Source organism: Cyprinodon tularosa, unplaced genomic scaffold (assembly GCF_016077235.1).
Source record: "Cyprinodon tularosa strain WSP-4 unplaced genomic scaffold, ASM1607723v1 ctg117, whole genome shotgun sequence".
Lineage (NCBI taxonomy): Eukaryota > Metazoa > Chordata > Actinopteri > Cyprinodontiformes > Cyprinodontidae > Cyprinodon > Cyprinodon tularosa.
In genome coordinates, this window is record NW_024037970.1 from 1,543,207 (window position 1) to 1,566,056 (window position 22,850).

General features: G+C 40.2%; 2 protein-coding genes across 2 annotated transcripts in view; both read left to right on the forward strand.

Annotated features, from left to right (window-relative positions):
* Positions 1–13,292, forward strand: part of spata5 (spermatogenesis associated 5) — a 194,521-nt gene extending 181,229 nt beyond the window's left edge. Inside the window, exon 16 of the mRNA XM_038308548.1 lies at positions 12,977–13,292. Within this exon, the coding sequence (XP_038164476.1) occupies positions 12,977–13,156 (180 nt within the window). The 3' untranslated portion in view covers positions 13,157–13,292. The remainder of the gene's footprint in view (positions 1–12,976) is intronic.
* A 4,723-nt stretch (positions 13,293–18,015) lies between these two features.
* spry1 (sprouty homolog 1, antagonist of FGF signaling (Drosophila)) lies at positions 18,016–21,857 on the forward strand. Its single transcript, XM_038308295.1, has 2 exons — positions 18,016–18,589; positions 19,812–21,857. Exon 2 carries the CDS (start codon positions 19,862–19,864, stop codon positions 20,936–20,938), a length of 1,077 nt encoding a protein of 358 aa, XP_038164223.1. The 5' UTR covers positions 18,016–18,589; positions 19,812–19,861; the 3' UTR covers positions 20,939–21,857.
* The last annotated feature ends 993 nt before the right edge of the window (positions 21,858–22,850 follow it).

Here is a 22,850-nt window from a genome sequence, read left to right on the forward strand (position 1 = left end):
GTTTTCATAAACTTACTTAGAACATCAACATAATATCAATATAAGATAATAAGATACTTGAACTTTTTTTATCTCACAATGGAGAAATTCAGTTCTGCACCTTAACCCATCCCCTTGGGGAGCAGTTGGCTGCCACTGTGCGCCACCTGTGGAGCAGTCAGGCGTTAACGGTCTTGCTCAGGGACCCGGAGTGCAGGCTGTGGGGAACAAACCGGTTACTTGCAACCTTCTCAGAGCACAAGCACATTGCTCTAACCACTAGGCCAACATTCTACAGTTTCAATAATATTGAGAATTTACATTGTTTTTTTTTTTCAAAGTAAAATAATTTTATAACTAATGAACATATTAAAAGAAATTTTAAGAACAAATTTAATGCAAAGGTTTCATACTGTCTTATTCGGAAAAGCTCGAAATTATATTTGGAGGCTCACACATGCAAACAAGTCCCCTCAGGGCTTTGTGTTGCAATCTGAAAGTTTAGCTGTTGTCAGGCTGGTTCTGTGGTGTTTCCCCTTAGATTTTGATGTTGCCATGGGGGGGTAACAACAGAATGGTAAAAAAAAAAAAATTTAATAAACTTCTATTCATTGTATTAAACTAAGTTAGTGTATGTGTTTAATGATAGGAGTTTAACCGTCTTCAGTTTCTAAAAGGAAATTAGTAAGAACAAAAAACAAAGCTAAACCCTGAAATGCAATTAAACAATGAAATTGATCAGTTGTTGTCAGAAAGCCTTGGTTTGGACTAAATCCTTGGCTCTCTAGAGAACAAAATAATTCTGTGCAAAGACGTCTTATCAACCCAGCCCTCTTAACTAGACTCCTGTACTTGGCACTGTTTTGTTTGTTGGATTCTACTCTACATTTCTGCTTCTTCTCCTCCTTTTTTCATCTTCTCATCCTTCTCCAGTCCCTCTTCACCTGCCTCTGTTTTCTCCTCCTCACTCCGAACACTGATATTATCCTGTCCCTCTGCATCGACTCCATACCTACTAATGGGCTTCTGTGCCAATAGTAACATTAACAGCAACATTATTATTGAGTTCACAGCATTTGAACACAAATAATATAAAAAAGAAAATATGGAAAGCTTTGCACACATAAACACAGTCAGTGAAATTAAATATATCAACCTTTTTGTGCAAAGGAAATCAGGGAAGTAAATAATGGAGAAAAACATGGATGGGAGAAAGAGCGTTGTCAGTATTCTTTATTATTTCACTCTTGTATATGTCCGAATCCCTCCCACCGGAGCTGCGCCATGTTAATCGAATGTAAACAGTTCTTTCAGCTTGTTAGAATAGAAGCGACTGGCGCGTTGTGTTGACGTCCCTACCTTATGTTCAATGGTGCCACGTAATTTAGCGGGTCAACCCCGGTCTGGTGTACCAGCTGCACGCTGATCAGAGCCGAGGCGATTTTAAAGCGGATTGCTTGCCGAGTCGTTTGACCCGGTAAGACACACGTCATTGAGCTGTTCCCACTGCCACTAAAAGCCGATTGCTCCCGCGTGGTTTTTTCGGCCAGTGTGAAAGGGGTAGTAGACTCTCTCCTGAATGTTTATTGTGTCGACTATTTTTGTCATCTTCCCACTCCTTTTCCTATCATTATTTTGTCACATTAGGATGGGCCATTTCATATCCCCCTTAATGTGCTACATTTTTCACTTACCCAGCCTAATATTTTACTGTGCCACCTGCAGGGGTTACTATACACTAGCATAGCAGAGCTGCTGCCTTTTTTATAGGATAGAGGAAAAAATCACTGGGTTGGTCAGTTTGATTTGAAACAGACCAGCCATTTCTATGGCAAATCTTTCTATGGCCACTCCATCCCTGCCTTCAAAGTTGGCACTTTCTATCTGCTAGCAGGCTTCTCATAAGAGAGAGATGAAAGATTAGCAACCACATGGGGACAGTGATAGCTCATGATTATATGCTGTAATCTTACATATTTAAAGGATATCTTGAATATACCGGTAAAAAAAATCTATTTAAATTTAAACTTGAACAGTTTGGAGTCAATATTTGATGTTTTATCATGCTGTGGTTTAAACATAGTACAATAGAAAATATTAATCTCATTAAAGGATAATTTAGTGTTGTGATTTCACAGGTTTTCCCTCTGCTCAGATTGTCCGGCTTTAATGCGGTGACGAAAGATCACACAGCCTATTTCATCATCACACTTTTCTGCAGAGCCTGAATTCCTCTGCTGCCAGCCAGGCATGCGCTCGTTCACCCACGGCTCAGCCACTCGACTGTACTATTTACGATCATGTGCCATGTTTCCGTTCTCTCCCGCCCGCGTGAAGCTCCTTCCTCTGTGCTTAACCTCACCTCCCTCTCTTTAACCTCCCCTCTCACTCGCGCCTTGTAATCTTAAATAGGTTTCACATGGAGCTGTGGTCAGGCCTTGTTTCTCTTGGCCAAGCCATGTCACTGCAGACACTTCCTCTCTGCCTTTTTGGAGGATGAAATGTTTTATTTCTGGTAGAGGCTTCAGACTCAAGCCTGAATATTCTCTGAAAATTTAATGCAATCCTTCTATGTATTTATTTATTTTAGTTAAAGGCTTAATGGAGATAATATGTGTTTAAAAGCTATTTCAGACGAGTAATTCACGTAAGGTGTAAAGTTCACCCATGCTTTAAAACATTTGAAGCCAAAGGTTTCCCTTTTTTCTACTTTTTTTGCATCAATATGAACTTAAACATGTTTAAATGATGCAAAGTGGTTAAGTGTGCTGCCTCTAGCATGCACCCATTTAGAGTATTGAAATATAAATATTTCTGTTTATTACTTCTTGTAGTTTTTCCAAAAGTTCTATATAAAAAAGGATTTTTTTTTTGCTTCTGCGGTTTTATAGTTTCTAAGATTAATCTGAAAACGTTGTGTTAGCTGCAACTTCTGAGGGTTAAACGACTGTTTGAAATTCTTGCTAAGCACACATGTATGTGTTTACTCAACACTTCCCAAGAATGCAAGTCTTTGCAAGCAGGCCTACATGTGCATGCACTTGTGTGCTGCAAGCAGCGTGTGTTAGCGTGCACGCATGCATGCGAGCATGCATTTATGGTAACGTCAAGTTTCTCCTTCACAGTAAGTCATTTGGATTAATGAAACCAAGTGCAAGTTATTGCATCAATGTTTGTTAATGTGATGTTCTGTATGTGTTAACTGGGGCGGTTGCACTGTAGGATATGTGTGCAGAATTTGTGGAGTGATGGAGGAGAGGCGGAGCAGAGTGGGGAGTTGTCGGAGCTCGCTCCTGTAAATGTGGCCGTTTGTGTGCGCAAGAAAAGGGGCTGCGGGAGAAAAGGGGGTGGATGTGGGCCGCCGTAGACACAAGGGCGGATTGATAGTAAACACACACTCTAGGTCTAGTGGATCCGCAGCCGGCAGCTTGGCTAACAAGCCCTTCATTAAGGCCGTCTGATACACTCACTGAGCGCCTTTGTTGAAGTAGGAAGCGAAAAAGTACACCAGACAGATTTGACCTGAGATCGTTGGTATGCACTGCCAGCAGTCACAAGCACCCCCCACCCCCCTTCCACCTTGAGAGGGATTTATTTTTGTCATGTTGAACAGGTTGTCCTAAGACTGGTGCAGCTCTTTCACTCCTCTAAGTAAAATATTGCTGGAAAATACACATATTTGCAGTTTACATGCAATATGTATGTAAACAGAGTTTTTTAACCTGAAATGATTTTAAAAAATATAAAAATTAAAGTACACCTTTCTTGCATTTGAACTATAGTAGCAGCCATTCAAAATAGCCCTTCCCAGTCAAATGGCAGCCGACTTCCCTGCAGAACCCAGCAAAATCCCCTCCAACTTACTGCTCTTAATGTCCACAAATCATGACAGAATATTTTAGTACAAAGATTGTTGTTCAAAAAGGAATTTTAGATGACAAGCCAAGGGCCCATCAAGAAAAATGGGGAAATATTGAATGGCTGCCGCTGTATTAAGGAGAGAAAGACGCCACCGGCTGCTTTCAATCCTGTTCACTTGATTTATCCGTGTGACCGGCTTTACAAAAACAAGAGTTTGACAGATTGCTGATCTAGATTTTTATCTTTCCACAGAGAGAAATATTGTTTACAAATGACAAATTTAAGAGAGCCACCATATTTCCAAGGAGTAAAATCTCATCAAGTTCACCTGCTTGCAAGAAATTCCGAAACACCCAGGAGCTCATGTTCACATACCTCAGTTAGCATTTTAAATGTTTACGACTGTCTGTTCAGGGGAAGCTTAACAAGTATGACTTGTTTGGAAAGTTTGGATAAGAAGGCATATTTTTTCTAAAAAGCTGAATACGCTTCCATAATAGAAAACCACCAGGTTTCTGGAACTAGAAAGTTTTATGCATAGCAGTGTCCATCTCACTAAGCACGGCAGTGAAGGAGTGATGATGCGGACTTGTTATGTAGTCACAGCACCTGTTTACCGTCTTATCCAAATTGACCATAAACTCTTTCGCTGCTTTTCTACTAAGGACTCATCAAAGGATTCAAGGACCTTAATTTATGTGATATTCATTTGTTTGTCTATTAATTGCACTGTGTTCTTGGTGGGAGGCTACCGCTAATGGTAGCATGCTCTGCTGATCTATGGCTGCCAAGTGCATTTATCAGCAAAGGGGGAAAACAACAAGGGCCAAAAATAAGCACAGAGAAAGATCAAAATTCAAAATTCACTTTAAACATAAAAAAATTACTTTGCAGTGAGACGGCTGGCATCTATTGAGCTTTGGTCGCATCAGCTTGGATTTCTTTGGGCTTTATGACGGGGGAAAACATATCGAGACATAGGATCATACCATTACATGGAAACAGAGAGGGGTGCAGACAGGTGCAGCTCTGAGGGAAGTTTTTATTATGCCTGAATTTGAATCAGCTGTTTAGCTTTTGATGAACAATAATGAGAGTAATATAGCCTTTGAGCAATCTAGAAGAGTTCTGGTTTATTTAAACAGAAACATTCTTTTTAATGTAAAAAAAAAAAAAACAGTTTTTTTTTGTTTATGTCCATAGGTTGCCCAGTTTTGTTAGGTGCAGATGCATCCTTTTTTGTTTTCTTATTCTAAACAGGAACTTAAAGAGGCACTACGATGTCTGCTAATGGAATCGCCACCTGTGACTTTTAAGGACAAAATAGATGCATCGCAGCTGAACAACTGAGGTGTCAGTCTTCTCATCAAGAAATGTTTTAGTCTAAAAGGGTCAAATAAAAGCTTTTTTTAAAGATTGTTTCAGTAAAAACTTCAGAGGTGTCAAAAGTATTAATGTTTATTACTTAAGTAGAAGTATAAATCCTACTGTTTAAAAACAAGTGTCAACTTAAGCTTTTTACTCAAGTAAAAGAAAGTAAAACTATTTAAAATGTAAAGTAAATCAAGAAAAGCTGTGAAGGACAGAAGTTTTAAACATTATACTGGTTACTGCACTACTCTGTTAAAGGAACATTTTTATAAAATTCTGGATGATAACCTCCCTATGATTAGTTTTCTTACTTTTATAACTAATGGTAACAGTGTGAAATGTAAGTTGCGATCATCTTGAAAAATTATTTACTTTAGTATGTGGTGAACAACAAGTTGGTGCAGCACCGAGTCCATCCACAAAGAAATGAATTGTCTGGATTGTCTTAAAGGTTTTTATTGTTGGAAATTAGCTTAAATGAAACAAAATTAACAAGTCTATTTTAAAATGAAAGGAGTAGAAATGAAGTATACACATTTTCTACTTAAGTAAAGTAACAAAGTATTTGTACTTTGTTACTTGACACCTCAGAAAAAAACATACATAATGTCTCTTTAATGTTTGCATGTTTTATTATTTAATAGAATAATTGATCAGCAAAATAATCATTTCTTATAGCCAAAGCTAGAAATAATAAAATCAAAGGGTCCAGTCTATTTGTGCAATGAACAATGATGAATATTTTTGCATGCTTGATTACATGTTTGACAGATTTAGAATCTGATATTTGAGACCAGAAGGTGGGGTAAATTTTCCTTTTTTTCTCAATCCTGCTATTTAGAAGCAGATTTATTGAGCAAAAACACCTTGTAGCATTAGTGACATTCTAACGTTAATGACTGAATTCTAACGAGGCTTAAATATGGCCACCTGTTGACCTTTCCACATAAAACCTCTCCAGTAACGGTGTCAGATTAGTTTGGGTCATTACTGCTTCTCCACTCTTAAAACTAATTCTGTTTTTTATCACCAATATAAAACACTCTCTGCTGAAAACCTGCTTACTACAGCCACCTTTAAACTCTATTCTTTATTTGCTGTTACTTTCATGTCTTGCCACATGCTTTGCTGTCCTTCCCTCATTCTTTATCCCCTTTGGTTGAGGGTTCAGTGTCGTCTTATCTTACAACAAGCGGACCTCCCAGGCAGGGCTAAAAATGCTGCCATTTATCACTTTATGCCTAAAGTATCTTGTTTGCAGCACGGTATAGCAGTGTGCGGTGAAGCAGCATGATGTAGGGTGTAGCTGTGACCAGGGAGTGACTAACAGAGCATAAAGGCTGCCGCTGTATTCAGGGTTCTGGGTTGCGGCTTCGTATTGGCTGGACCTGAAGCAGCCTGCAGGGCTGAGCCAAAATCAGGCCAGTTTCATTTCATAACGCCATTAAAAACCACTTCAGCATCTGAAATCTTGCATTCAGCCCAAAGTACAAACTATGAATTAGACAGTGAAATGGCATCTTTGAAAAAAAAAAAAACATCAGGCAGTTTTATCAAAGAAAATGTTCAAACTCCAGCTGAACAGCAGCTTTATGGTGAAGTAAATTCTGCAGAAGAAAGGTAGTTTAAGTATATAAACCTTGAATAATATCAAACTTTTATTAAATATATCAGATTTGCAGTTATTATTTCAGGAATCCCCAATAGAGAAGTAGAGTTTTAACAGAGCAACCAATCTGTTGAACTGTGGGTTTTGTTTTTTCGCTGTTTTCTGCAGCATATTTGTGAAGATGGTCTTAGAGGAAATTTCTTCCCCAACAAAGTTCTAAAGTCTTTTGCTTTTAATTCGATTGGATCAACATCGATTAAAGCCTTAATTACATCCATTGAGCGTAGGGCTGAAACTATTAATTGGATTAAACTTGATATATTGATTATTGAAATAATCATTAACTCATTTAGTCATTGATTAATCGTTACCTCAAATATAGAGACTGTAAAACCTTTAGCTGACAGAGCGACCTACTTAGAGCAGTAATCATATCAAACTTGTAAAAAGAATATAAATTTTGCGTTTAAGATAAAAAAAAATTTTTGATCTGTCAAAATGCTCTATTCAGAACTCTTCAAATGAAAGGTTTGATTTTAATTTCATAAAAATCGATTAAACCAAAAATTAATCGATTAATCGATTTGCAAAATGATTGTTAATTGCAGCCTTATTTGAGTGTTTTCCATCAAGTTTTACTGTAACTATGTAATGGATCAGATAATAAGATGAACCATAGAACTAGAATTTCTCTGGGGTTTTTGTTATAATATAAGTCTTTTAATTAATTATGAACTTAGGGTTCCTCTGAAGTTTAAGGAATATTATAGAGATTGATTTAGGATTTTTAAGGTTTGGGTTTGCTTGTATGAAAAAGGAAAAATAATGAACATCAATCACATCTGCTACGTTCATCCTATCTTGTTTTAGACTGCCTGCTAGAATATTTTGATACAATAATTCAAATCAATTAAAACTTTGGTTTCATACTTTGGTTCAATAAAGGACTCTGAAAATATCAGTCTGACAGTGTCTAAAGTCAGATTGTTTAAAAATCTACTGATGAATAACTACAATCTGTAAACGACAACATTAAAACCTATTTCAGCTAAACTTCTGAAGACTTTTTTGTTAGGGTAAATTAGGAGAATAAGGAAGCGTTAGGGTACAAGGTGTTACTTGGTTTTTTTGCTTTCTCATCAAAACTTCCTCTTGGTCTTGAACTTTTTTCCTCCTCATGAATCAGCAGGTTTTACCTTCTAACTGAGAGCCTCTTGATTACTTATTTTTTTTTAGGGGGGTTACTGCTTTATGACTGGCTGCCTGCCACCAGCAGGAGCTCTGAGCCCGTCCACATCACCAGAGAGCCGCCAGCGCAATGCATCAGCTCAGCTCCATATATTTAAGTGATTGCTGACAGAATTTATGACAGGATTGAAAAATAAAGTCTGCTTTGCCATAACTTTAAAATAGAGAGTTCTGCTATTTATTTGGCCTGCCACAAGTCAGCAGTCTCCGCCATCAACCATGCACACACCTCATTTCTGTACATTTGCAGTTCTCCCCCATTTTCCGTGGCAGAAGCACGTTGGGTAAAGGGGGGGGGGGGGGGGGTTGGGGGCATCTTTAGGGGTATCAAGGTAGTGCTGGGTCTTTGGCTGCGTTCAGGAATGCCTTCACATCTCCAAACAGCCCGGCTCTTTCGCTCGTCCTGTTTGTCTTTGTGGCTTGGTGTTTTTTAAGGTCTGTGCAGGCAAACACTCAGGCAGGAAACACTGAGTTGTTGATCGCCCTCACAGAACAGCTCATGAACCCAGTCAGGATGAATGTGAGGGCTTGTGTGTGTGTGTTTTTTTTTCATACATATTTGAGTATTTTAGATAATTTCTTAATAAACCTGAAGGGTGTGGCGAAAAACAGTCTAATTTAATCTGCATCTTTACGCCTTTAGAAGCTTTGGCATAAATCAGAAATTGCCGTCTGATTGTCCTGCAGACTTTGTCTGTTCCTGTTTGTGGATGTTGCCTGGAAACTTTGCGAACTCACATTGTTTAACATGTGGCATCTCTCTCAGTCCCCACTCTGCATTTGTAAACAGGCGGCGAGGATGCATAGCCTCATTGTTTTGCATCATTATTACTGACAGGTCTTAATGACTTGAATGATGGGAAGCTCTTATACAAAATTAACCCGGCCCTGCGTGTTTACCCTGCCTGGATCGTGCAGCTCATTGGACTGAAACAGAAGAGAAGGGGAAATAGGCCTCTCACATCCTGACATCTGCAAAGCACCTGTCCCAGGACGTGCATGCTGCGAGCATTCTTGAGCGCGTTCACACCTCCATCTCCTCCTGCTTTGCTCTCCCGGTTTGGAAGACATGCCTTGATCGTCATGTGCTTTAACAATTGACCTTTTTTTTGTTTTTGCCGTGTTTTTTCCTGCCGCCGACATGTTCTTACTCTGAGTCCGTGGGTCGCAGGCATTGCGCATTCGTTTTCGTCTGGGATCATTTCAAGGTATTTTTCAAAGACCTTTGTTGTACCAACAACAGACATATCTGCCTCGCTGTCTGTAGAAAAGAGGTCTTACAGCTTTGCCTCTTTATGTGTTCAGTCCAATTTAGTTTATTCATGTTGTGCCAATACACAACACATGGCACTTTACAACACTTTACAGAGTCAATTCAATCCAGTCATACTGTCATATTAGTTTAATACATTGATAAAAACAAAAACAAAGAGAGCACTCAAATAACACATCCTAGATCTGAATGAATGAAGTAATCTCATTGAATACCTTCTTCTGCACAAAGTTTAATATGGTAACAACAAAATCACACAAAATGTATCAATAGAAATCAAATTTATTAACCGATGGAGACCTGAATTTGGAGTTGCACACAAAATGAAAGTGGAAAAGAATGCTACAGTGTGATCCAACTTTGATATAATGTCCTTACAACAGGTCAAAATGAGGCTCAGTGTTGTGTGTGGCCTCCATATGCCTGCATGACCTCCCTACAATGCCTGGGTATGCTCTTCATGAGGTGGCTGATGGTCTACTAAGGGACCTCCTCCCAGGCCTAAAATATAGCATGGATTGAGACACGATGTCCCAAAACACAGAAGCTCTCATCCATAAATAAGCACTAATCAATAAATATAAATAACTATTTTCTATGTTTGAAAAGGTAATGGCAAATCCAGGTATGGTTCTATCAAAAGACCAGGTTAATCAGCCATTTCTCATGTCAAAGAGAGCACATGCAGTTAGTCGCAGTAAAAGCTGATCCTGTAGCTATGTCTAGGAGAGAAACGGGTCTAAATACTGAAAAACAGACCAAACTATGATCTGTAGCCTCCTTTCCTCAGAAATAGGTGGGTTAACACAAGTTTTTCAAACATAGGTTGACGTTCTAGCAATCGGCCTTTGGCTCCCTTTCCATTGGCAAAAACAGCTGGGTCTGAACCCCGCAGGCAAGCTGCGTGGCTTCTGTCCCTCTACTGTTGCCTTTCTGGTGAAGCCATCACGCTGGGTTAGCGTTGATGATGTCACCAGTGTTACGAAAGTCTGGAAAACTAAACAATTGAGAGCAACATGTAAGGAAGTCAGAGATTTATCCGACTGAATCTGTCTCACCGGTTCTGTGCCAGGTTTAATGAATGCTAACGGATTTGTTTTAACTCGTTAGATCAGACACAGCTGGCGCATTGTGTCGATATCCATGTGTTGCGCTTTAAGGTATCGTGTAAATTAGCAGGTCAACCCACTAATGGTCCGGTATAGGTACCAGTTCTACTCGGGGCGTTGCCCCTGCTGATAATGTCACCGTATGGAAATGCCACGCAGACAAACTGTGTTGCACCTGTTTCATAAGAATCAGATCTCTTCTGGAGTCTCAACATATTATTACCCATATCTGCTATTATTTTATGTTTCATCTGTGATCTAAAGTAGCCGAAAGTAGAAAACAATCATTCTCACTCTTGAAGGAAAGCACTGCCATTCATGACAAACTGCTCTGTGTTTTAACAAGGTGAGACAAAAAGTCTCACAGAGGACTAATGGAAGATCTTAAAAAATGATTTTGTAGAGATTTTAGACAAAGAAAACAAGTTATTCTACCTGTAGAAAACAAAGGTTTGTTGTTGGCACAAAGTTATAACGTAACTGACCAAGCTGAAATAAACTAGCCTGTTTGCTGCAGAGCCACTAGCCACAGCGCTAACCAGCTCTCCTCCCGTTCAAACCATGGGCTTACAGATACTTGTTCAACATAAACAGATTTTTTCAGCTTTGTCATCAATCAGGTAAAACTTGATCGGCCATTAGACACACTAACATTACAGATGCTCCAGAATTGGTACATAGATGCTGGATTGTTATTATCGTTGTCTGGGCAACCACAATGTTTTATGCATGTGGCAACGTTCAGCCAATCCTATAGCATAATGTCATGGGCATGAGCAGAGTCTGAGCAGATCTGGTTCCTACAACGGCAGGGCAATGTTGACTTTGGATCTTCATCTGGGGGGATCCCCACTCCCGACATTCAGCATGGACATGCATTGGAAAACCTGTCAGAAAGAGGGAGATGGACAAAGGGAAGGCATGAGGCTTCATCAGAGAGAGCTTGAACATGGCATAACTGAAAAAAGGTGTGGGAAGGGGGACAAAAGAACACATTGCTTGAAAAGCATTTATTTTCACCTTTACACCTATTTAATATCATCTTAAGCCTATTAACATGCATTAACAAGTTCTAAAATAATTTTCTTTTCTTTTATCATATCACTCACTTGTCCCAACACAAATGCCTAAATGGAGTAGTTTACAGCACATTTTTTAAGATAATTATATTATAGACAGGACACTGTTAAAAAAATAAAAAAATAAGATAATTATATTATAATTTTTTTTTATAATAGACATAAAAAGTTGCGATAACAGATTTCAGATCTTTCAACATCTTAGATCATAAAAGTATTTCCTAAAACCAAGTTTTTAGTTACTTTCTGGGAAAAGTAACTATAAATACTCTTTTACCTAAGTGTCCTACACATAATTGTGGAAATGAATGAAAAAGAGGGTTTTTAATTTGTTGTTTTTTTATAAATACAAAATCTGAAACGTACTGTATTTTTTGGTATTTACCATCTTTGTTTTTCTAATTTTGTATTTCAAGTTGTTCCTTAATAGAAATGCCGTAAGGTAGTTCTACTCGCTAAGAATAGCCTCTGACAAATGACCATAAAATTGCAGAAACATGGTACCTTTGTTTTGATTGTTAAAAATTGCAAGACACCTCTTATCTTTCTGATCTATCTTGAATTACAGATTAGGGCTGAAACAATTCATCGGATTAATCGTCAACTATTTCAGTAATAGATTAGTCGTTAACTGGAGTATAGAGGCTCTAAAACTTGTCTTTAGCTGACAGAGCAACCTGCCTTTAGCTGCAATTATACCAAATTGTTAAAAAAAAACTTTTACATTTAAGATTTTAAAAAGTCTTATTTAAGGAACCTTTAGCTATCCGATTATTAATTGAAAAATTAATCAACAGATTAATGGATTTGCAAAATACTGTTTAGTTGGACGGTCTTGTTTGCTGATGTCATTTTAATAATTTGGTATCTTATAAAAAAAACATTATTTTGTACCTTAACCCTTGAGACCTATTGTTGAAAATGTGCAACAAAACGTATGTATGTTAAACAGCCATGAGAGTGTTTGCATTACCCTGATGCCAGTTACACATTTACTGCAGACCTAGGAACCTTTGGCAAGCATTTGTTTCTGGCACGACAGATCCCTGACAGCATATATTATCAACAATTAAAACTGTGGTTCAGATTTGCAACAAATAGTTTCACAAAAAATAGTTATATATAGTTATATAGGGGTTATTTGTGGATGTACATAAATCCTTTTTAATCCTGTCTTTATGTCTGATTGGCTAAAACTATCTGCACAAAGAGGATAGATGGGAAGAACTTGGTTTAAGATGATGTGAATTTTAAAACAGAAGCATAATCACATCAGGAATGACTCACCTTTCTTTCTCCTTAGCTCTTTGTAGTTATGTGTCTTGTGTAACCGCAGCGTTGACGGAGCGATGTGTCGCTGAAGTCGACTGGCCTGCTGCTGACATGACACGGTGAGGCTGACCACTCAGCCTGACAGCTGAATGTCTCTGTCTGTCTCCTGTCCCAGATAACAGCAGTATGCAGAGAGGCCGCCCTCCTGGCCCTGCAGGAGGACATCAAAGCCGAGCACATCGAGGCCAGGCACTTTGAAAATGCCCTGAACACAGTGAAGCCCCGAATCCCAGACTCTCTCATCCAGTCATACATCAGCTATCAGCAGCAGCACAGTGGCCTCTGCTTCTTCTGACTGCACCACTCTGGGACATTTATCTCTGCTGCAGCAAACATTTTCAGTTGCTTATTACATTATGTGTACAATTGTTGTTATTTGTGCTGCAAAATAAAATTTTATAACAATCAATGTGGCTGAAATCTTGTGTCTTTGAGATATTTACCACATTATGCTTACTTAATTTTGTTTCAGAAATGAAAATAAATCCATAATTCAGCCCTTTCTTCTACTTTACACTGCTTTGTGAAAGTACTTAAGAGATTGTTTCATCTGATACATTAAACAGTGCATATCAGTGGAGTTTGGGGAAAATTACACTTTGGTTTCAACATTTTTTATAAACAATAATATTGAAAGTGTAGCATGCATTTGTATTAATCCACCAAACACAACTTCTAACTTAAACACACCACCCCCACAGTAAAACAAGATGACGGCAGCAATACACTTTTCTTACGGGAGGACAGAAATGATGGGAAGGCAGAACGACCGAAATACAAGATCATCCAAGGAGGAAACCTGTCAGGAGATGGTAAAGGTTTAGAATAGAATAAGATAGAAAATCCTTTTACTGTCCCACAATGGGGAAATTGTGGTGTTACAACAGCAAAAGGTTCTAGCAGAAGTGGTCCCACAATGTGGACCTTAGAAAGTGTATAAAAATAACAGAATAAATAACAGAGTTAAGAAAATAAATAAGTACTGTACTGTGTGTTTACAATATAAATGCTCTGTGTCTGGAGAGTAAATAATAAACAGCTGTGGACAATTCTACAGCAATGAATATGTGAAAAATAGCAACACCAGAGATGTGTAAAAAAAATGACAGCAGCACTTCATGTAGCTGACTAAGACAGAAACTGCAAAAAATCTGCACAGTTTCTGCACTTATTGAGCTTGTTGGGAAGGATCTGTGATAACGCTCCCTTGTGCATTTAGGGTGCAGCAGAAGTTGGAGTTTAAAGAGGTAAGATGTTTATCTCCCATCAGGACAACCACTCTAAACATCCAGTCAGAGCTACAGTGGTTTAGAACTTTAAATCAAAGTGTATGTACTAAAATGGTCCAATCAAACTTTTACATCTAAATGTACTAGAAATGTGTAGCAAGGCTTAAAAAAATCTGAATTAACCTCTAGTCTACAAATGTGCAAATAAACATAAATATTACAAGCAAATTTAATTATGTAAATAATTAAGCGTGTCTGTAGTGGCAGCAAAAGGTGGTTCTCCAAGGTTATGTCACAGTGATTAGAAAACATTATTTTTAAATGTATATTTGTTCCCCTTTTTTACCCTGAAGTTTGTTTTTAACAAAGCAAAATCGGAAAAAAGTTTCCATTTTTCCATATAATCTCGATCTATTTACAGTAATATTGATTTGACAAAAATAATTCACTTTTTAAGCCTGACTTTTGTACCAACAATCGTTTATTCAGAAAGTATAAACTAATTGTGTTTTGGCTGACTTTTTAGTATGTATTTTATTTAAAAAAACAAACACTATAATGTTCTATTCCTCTCCAGCAGAAATATTAAGATTACTGTTTGGTGTGTGTTTAACTTTGTTTAGACTCCCTGAATGTTTTTCCTCTCTGCAGCCTCAGGATCCACGTGGAGACAAACGTTCATGGCTGCTTTATTCATCACATCCATACATGGAAAACAGGCTAATTGCTGTAATCGTGAGATTTCCGTCCACACTTCCGACCGCTAAGAGAGGGGATCCAGGCGGCCATCTGTCGCAGGATTTGCTTTATCACCAAGAGGCGGATTTTTACATCCACTCATTACTGCGCCACAAACACTTCCCTCTCAGCCTACAGGTTTTTTATGTATTCTTTTTTTCTCAAGCATTTGCTGACCCGAAACAGCGCGCGGGTGTCATTCATCTATTGATTTTTCCATTTGAATGGGATAAATTGACTTTGTATTGAACTTCCTTTTCTCATGGATCCGGATGTAGCGCATCCGCGACAGCAATCAAACCAGACAGTCAGGAACAGAGGAGGGTGGGGGGTCAGAAGAGAGGCGAGCGGGACGGAGGGAGGGAGGGAGGGAGAGGGGGTTACAGTCTCCCTTGCTTCTCTTAAGGTGGACCCAAACTAACCTACGGAAGACGATTAGGGCCACTGAAAAAATTCAAAAGTTAAATGATTTTTTAATTTTATTTCAGTATATAATATGAGAAAAAGTCAGAATTCTGAGTTTAATCTTAAGATTCTGACTTAAATCTCAGAATTCTGACTTTAATCTTAAGATTCTGACTTATATCTCAGAAATACTAAAATTTTTCTCAGAATTCTGACTTTAATCTCAGAATTATGACTTAAATCTCAGGATTCTGACTTTTTTCTCACAATTCTGACTTTAATCTTTGAATTCTGACTGAATTCTGACAGCTAACAAACATGTTAGCATCAAGCTGTAGCCATGTCTGTTTCAGAGACTAAACTAGCTCTCTTGTTTTGATCACCTTCTACTCTTCCATTAATGAAATAGCATCAGGGGGGACCCCTCAGGCACGTAAAAAGTTGCCCTATTCCATAATTTTCCACCAATGTGTCACTGGCCCTCTCAAACAACTCACATATTTGTCAGTGAAGCTGAGTGCTCCCACATATCTTCCTTCATGGTGCCCATCTACATTAAGATCCAAAATACTGAGATTAAAGTCAGAATTCAGAATTTTTTCCCATATTAAACTGAAATATTTAAAAATCAGTTAACTTTTTTTCCCCCAGTGGCCCTAATCCACTTCTGTACTAATCTGTATACACATTGTGTCAAAAATTAAAAACAAAATAAATAAAACGGGGCCAGCAGCAGGTTGCGTAACATTCACCGCTTTGCATTACATTTCCTCTGATGACATGGAAGAAAACATAGAGCGACCTTTATAAACATGTCAGGACTTTCACACGGGTGAAGCATGAGATGGGTAACAAGAATAACCAGGCTTATATTTTTTAAGTAACAGAGAAACTGAAACTACAGCTACAATATGATGTGTGGATTTTCAACGCAGAATTTTGTTTAATGTAAAGTTTGTTTGTTTTGTTTTATAAATAAATAAAAAGTTTTCTTGCTCTTGATTGTTTGTGTCGCTATATATTTAATGTCTTCCCTGTCCCCCATTTTTATGCCTAAATATGTTGTGTCCAGCAGGTGGGGCGTCCTAAAACACAAAAGCAAGCACCATTTCCATCAGTTTGTCGGCCATATTGTGAGTGGCAAATTTGACTTAAGAGACAATAAAATCTGCTTGGGAAAATTGTTTCTGAATAAAATAGGCCCCCAAAAATTGTATACACATGTGTACTGTTAGTTCAATCTCTGACGTTCTGCTCTCTCTGCTTTTTCTCATAGTAGCCATCAACACCTTTGTTTATAGATGTTGGAGAACTGCCTCTTTTTCAGTGTAGTCCTGTTTCTCTGACTGTGACTGGCTGGATGTGCTCTTTTCATCCTCTGGCTTGGGAGCTGGCTCAGAGCTCGTCTGCCTGGCTGTGTGTTTCCTGGATGGGGCCGCCTTTTAAAGCTGCTTTTTGTATTTCTACTTCTGTCTCCTTAAACCCCAGTCAGCCTCGCTCATACTGAGCCTGGTTCTGCTGGAGGTTTCTTCCTGTTAAAAGGGAGTTTTTCCTCTCCACTGTTGCTACAAACATGCTTAGTGTGAGGGATTGCATTCCAGTCAGTGAGTGGATGCAATTAACTGATTTTCCTTAGATAGAAAACTTTGAATCAATTTGACTGTATAATCTGGTGAACTGTAAAATGCCTTGAGATGACATGTGCTGTGAATTGGCACTATAGAAATAAACTGAATAAAATTGTATGTTATGGTTCCATCAATGGTTACACTTAAGGGAAAATGAACAATTGACACAAGATAGAACAATCACCATAAAAATTCCTTAAAATGTACATAATCCTGCTTTATTTATCTGAAAAGAAACCACTCTGAAGCCATTCCAATTTTTAAAAAATTAATTTAGCTTGGTAATTCATCCAAGGCTGCTACTATCCCCGTTGCCACTGGACTTCTACCTACCAAACGTTTTCCTTCCACTAAACTTTATTGGAGTATCCTGGAATGCAGCACTCTGTAAAGCAGGCATCCCAAAAGTCGGTCCTCGAGGGCCGATGTCCTGCAGGTTTTAGAGGTTCTCCTGCTCCAGCACAGCTGATTTACATTAATATTTGATTAACAGGCTTTTGCTGAACTGCAATCATCAGCATCAGCTGTGCTAAAGCAGAGAAACCTCTCAAACCTGCAGGACAGCGGCCCTCGAGGACCTACTTTAGGGATGCCTGCTGTAAAGCAATTACCTTTTTAAGTGTCATTCTACTGGACCAATCTTTATTGACACTGTTTATACCATAACATTGCCAATAAATAAAAGAAAACATTTTTCCTCATTATAATGCTTTCAAAGACAAGAAAACAAAACTTATTCTTATTGTTTTACTGTCAAAAACAACCATAAATAAACTCTTTATATTTGGCACCCTGTGTGAAATTATGCCTAACAAGGTTTGTTGCTTCTAATAGTTAAACTTTTTTCCTACTAATAACTTCTAAATGTTTGTGAATATGTCAGAGGAAAGACCAAATGTTGCGGAAAACTTTACATTTCTCATCAAATGTAATAAATCAGCAGAAAGTCGATATAAATAAACCACCCGGTGCGCTCATTACGTAACTATTAGTCATATTAACCTCATTCCTGTCATTAATCATAACATTCGGAAACTAGTTGTTTCTGCCTCCTCCTCCTCCCTGCATGGAAAAGCCGTTCCACCTTAACTGCTCTCCGCCATTCGGCCTGCCCTCCACATCTGCCTAATGAATCAGGAGCGGATGCGCTGTATCCTTTTTCAGTGCTGTGAATGGCCAATGGGAGTTGCCTAGTGGAGCAAACCCAGTGCGCTGCCTTCCCATTCATTCAGAGCAGATCAGGCCTACAGAGCAAGAGGGAACGCATTGAGGACGCTGCGTTTTTCTCTGTTTTTTTCCCCTCTCCGGAGCGCAGCGCAGATTAAATTAGACTTAAAAGCAAAGAAAACAAACGGCGCTCCTATAAAACTGTTGGATATAAACTCGCAGTTCTCTCTGGACCTTTTTTGTTGTTGTTCTTCAACTTTTCCACCGGGGACTCCTCTAACTGGCTCCTCTCGCCTTCACCAATCTGCATCTCCAAGTGCGTAGCGGCGCCCCACGGGTGACTTCTTTGCTTTAACGGAGCTCCACCGTGGATTTATGCACGCGCACCTCAGCGCTGAACTTTTCCCCCACGCAGACGCCCAAAGCAAAGGGAATAACGCAGGATTCGGTTCCAGCTTGGATTATCTAACCCAGCGTTATGCTTTAGACCTGCTCCTGTTGGATGGAGTTTTACTAAATAATTTGGTTGATGGATTCCACGTTATGGATGCTTGCATATAGGTAAGCGCTTCTCTATAAAGTATTTTTATTTAATATATGATGTTTTCTGGTATTTCTTGGAGGGGAAAAGGTGCAGGAGTCGCATCGGGTTGTGATCCTCAGACTTTCCGTGACATTTCCACGGTGTTTTTCGCTCGATGGGGTCCGCATGCCCGCGTCTCTCTCCGTGGCTACCCTGTAATTAACACCCCTCCCCCCACCCACGGCGCTTGTTTTCATTCATAAGTTCCTCCGTGTCTGTGGAAGCGTCCAGATCTCCGGCTGCGGGTGTTTATCGCAGCCTTCTGCGCGTCTTGACGCGCTTTGCGTCAAAGCGGCCATATAAGGTGCGGGTTTTCAGCCGCAGAAGAACAAGAACTGGAGGGATTCTGTTAGATTGCGACAAAAATCGATCTTTTCTTGTGCTGACTGCAGAGTTCAACACAGAGAGAGGGAGAGAGAGCGGCTCCATGAGTTTATGTGTCAGTCGTGCAGCTTTCGGGCCTCCTGCAGGTTGACTTTTCCTTCAGAACACCCCCGAAGGCTAAAACTCAAATTCCTGCGCGTATTTATGGTAAAAACGCACATCAGGGGGAACAGTTGTACCATAATAACTTTTATTTGCATTAAAACATTTTTGTTTCTTTAATCAGTCCAAACCAGAGGTTGAATTTGCCCTGACCTTATTTATTTCTAATGCAGTAGTTTGGCCCCCCTTGCTCGTCTCTGGGTTCCTTCTTGGTGTTGTAATAGAATACTAAGTGAGGGAGCTCATTTAGTTCCCTTGGATCGTGTCCTCATTTCGTCGCCGCGCTGCATTTAAATTTTAACTAGTCATAGAAATGTAAATGAGGAGAGGAAGTGTTTGTAGGGTCTGTTGAGGTTTGGATCTCGGTGTGTTGGGGAGGAAAACTCCAAAAGCGTCGTTAATGCTCAACTTTTCCTCCTCACTTCACAGGATCAGAAGTTAAGACCTGTTAAAAGGGTTAAAAATGCAGAGTTTGCATAATTAAGTTAGTGTTTTTCTGCAAGTTTTAAACGTGCAGTTTGATTATAATGAGAGTAAGATGACAGTGATGTGTTTCAAATACCGCAAAAACTCATATCTGATTGTTTTGTGTTGTTTTCTTTTGCCTCTTTTCCACACCAACAGTGTGGTTTTTCCAGTCATGCCATGTTCAAGCTCTCTCTGATGAAGCCTCATGCCTCTCCTTTGTCTGTCCCCGCTCCCTCTCTCTGACAGGTTTTCCAATGCATGTCCACGGTGAATGTCGGAAGTGGTGATCCCCCCAGATGGAGCTCCAAAGTCAACATGGCCCCGCCGGATCATTAGTGGTGATCCAGCAGCCTTCCCTCGACACCCGGCAGAGGTCGGATTACGAGCGGGAGCTCCAGCATGCCGCCATACTCTCTCTGGAACAAATCAAGGCCATCCGCTCCAGCAATGAGTACACAGAGGGGCCCTCGGTGGCGCGGAGGCCCCCAGCACCCCGTGTGGCCCCCAGGCCCCAGGATAAACCAGAAAGGACTCATGAGGTCATCCTTGTCAATGTGAACAACAACTACGAGCGCCAGCCATCGGGCCATCACCACCACCACGGTGGGAGTAGCATGGTGGTTGTGGCTGCGGGGCCTCAGTACGGCGGCTCTCGGGCCCCTGGACTCAGCCGCTCCACCAGCACAGGAAGTGCTGCCAGTTCAGGGAGCAACAGCAGTGCCTCCTCTGAGCAGGGACTCCTGACGCGTTCACCACCAACGAGGCCCGGGGTGGGCTTACAGCACCACCACAGAGCAGAGCGACCTGTTCGGACTCAGCCCAAATCCAAGCCGCTATTACAGCCCCAGCAGGGGCCTGGGCTCCACCAGACTCCCCTGGAGGCTCCACTTAAGCCCCCAACCAAAGGGAAATCAGACTTTGGGGTAGTGGCCGCCGCCGGGCACCAGTTCATCTGCGAGCGCTGTGGGAAGTGTAAATGCAGCGACTGCACGGCCCCCAGGAGCCTGCCCTCTTGTTTGGCATGTAATGGACAGTGCCTGTGCTCGGCGGAGAGCGCACTGGAGCACGGCACGTGCATGTGCCTGGTCAAAGGCATCTTCTACCACTGCTCCAACGACGACGAGGGGGATTCATGCGCTGACCACCCCTGTTCGCTGTCACGCTCCCACTGCTGCTCCCGCTTCCTGTGCATGGGATTAATGTCGGTACTCTTCCCCTGTCTGCTGTGCTACCCACCTGTCAAGGGCTGTCTGAAGGCGTGCCAGGGCTGCTATGACCGGGTCAACCGGCCCGGCTGTCGCTGCAAGAACTCCAACACTGTGTATTGTAAACTGGAGAGCTGGGCCCCACAGAGCCAGGAAAAGCCTTCCTGATCGCTTCCTGTGTGTGTGCGTGTGCGTGTGTGTGTGAGTGCGCGCGGGACGCTCCTGACGTGGATCATATGATAACAGTAAAAATAGTGACAGCCACAGATTAATGTTTATCAAACATTCTAAGCACCTCCCACATGACTCCTCTCCTGGCTGCAGAACCCGAAGGAGCTACAAAGGAGTAACGAAAACCACTCAATAATTTTATTATTTTTTTGCTCTCTTCTGGATCAGGACCATGTTTTTTTGTTTTATTTTACAGACCAGTGTTTGCCTTAAGTCTCTTTGTCTGTCCTCAGCTCCCTGAATAACACTATTTTTTAAAATTCTAATTCAAAAAAATGAAAACGTGCTTCTTCCGTTTGAGGCGGGCAGTTTCTGGCGGCCCTGCACCTGTTAGGGGCTGCCTCCCACCAAATCTGTGAAGGACGATCTGTTTTTAGGGCGATTATGTAGCTGTTACCTGGTGTTCGTAGCAGACAGGTTTGTCGCTGCCACATTAAAGCCGTGGCTCCTCTGCTTGTGTTGCATTAACAAAAGCACATCCATCTCATAGTATTCTCCACTCGGATATGTTTCTCCTTCCACCCGCCTGGACTGTTCACACACGTTCTGTGGCATTCTCCCATGTTTTTGTTTTGTTTATTTGTGTACATTGTATGCTCCATAAGAGGAATTTTGGCTATTTTTAAAAAAAAGAAAAGAAAAAACATGCCTGTTAAACAATTTTTTTTTTTTTGTAAAAAAATATTTATTATGTGAAGCTCTATTATTTTATGATATTTATTGCAAGAGACAGTCTTAAATTTACTCATGTCTGAATATAACAAAATATCAAAAATACTTACTGAAAATTAAAGGGTGGCACAAAAGAAAACTATGTTAACTTTAATGCAGAAAATATATTAATTAATGAAAAATATGGCGCTGTGTGGTGTCTTGATTGAGCCGACATGACTTGTGGATGACTTTGATTCATATTTGTCTTTTTTATATGTGTGTGTGTGTGACCCTCATGGTCTATCTAGGTGCAACTTTTCTGGCAACGAAACAGGAACTTCTTTTAGCTTAAAAATCAACTGTTTATTTCGTCCAAACGCTTTTTTGCTGGGATCTTAAAATTAGTAAGCTTAAAATTTAAACTGCAATGGCAAATGACATGCTGAGCTTTGCATCGAAAGTTTTTGTTTTAATTTAAAAATAAAATCTAGCGCCCACTCATTCTAGTCAGACGAGTCACCACTAAACTATGCTCATGCAGTTTATTCCCCAGACTTTAGAGTAGCTATATTGGGATATTCCCAAACTCCCAAATGGTCTCAGAGTTGCAGGAATAAGAGCAACTATTATGAGTAGCTGGAGCCACCTGTTCAAAGATAATAAACTGAGGCTATCAAGGCTTTGCTTTATGGCATGGTTCCTGCACTAAAGGACAACGACAGGGGCCAATCCAGCCACTACCCACATTAAAGCAGCCCCCCTGCTCTCTTTTTTTTTGCTAGTGAATTTATCACTGTGGAAGTCCGTTGACCCCCCACCCCCACTGCCACTAACTGACACCCACACACTTCTTCACCTCCGGGCCCCCAATGGATGAGATCATCACTTTGGAAGTTGGTTGGTCAGGAAGTAGCAGCAGTTTGGGAAGCGCAGACCCTGGAAATTCCTCTGGAACAAAGAACAGAAATGTAGTGCAGCTGCAGTGGCGACATGGTGGCGATAGTGTCTCTTAGGTGCTTGATGGAACAGCTCTGGGGATCTTTGGATTTAAATGGTTCTTTTTTTTATTTTTATTTTTTTTAAAGCTAAAACCCGAGAAGACAGGAAGTGTCTTGTTTTGTTACTCAGACTCACCAGAATCCTCATCCCCAAATGGGCCCTTCTGTCTTCAGTCTGCTTTTGGTGGAATGTACCT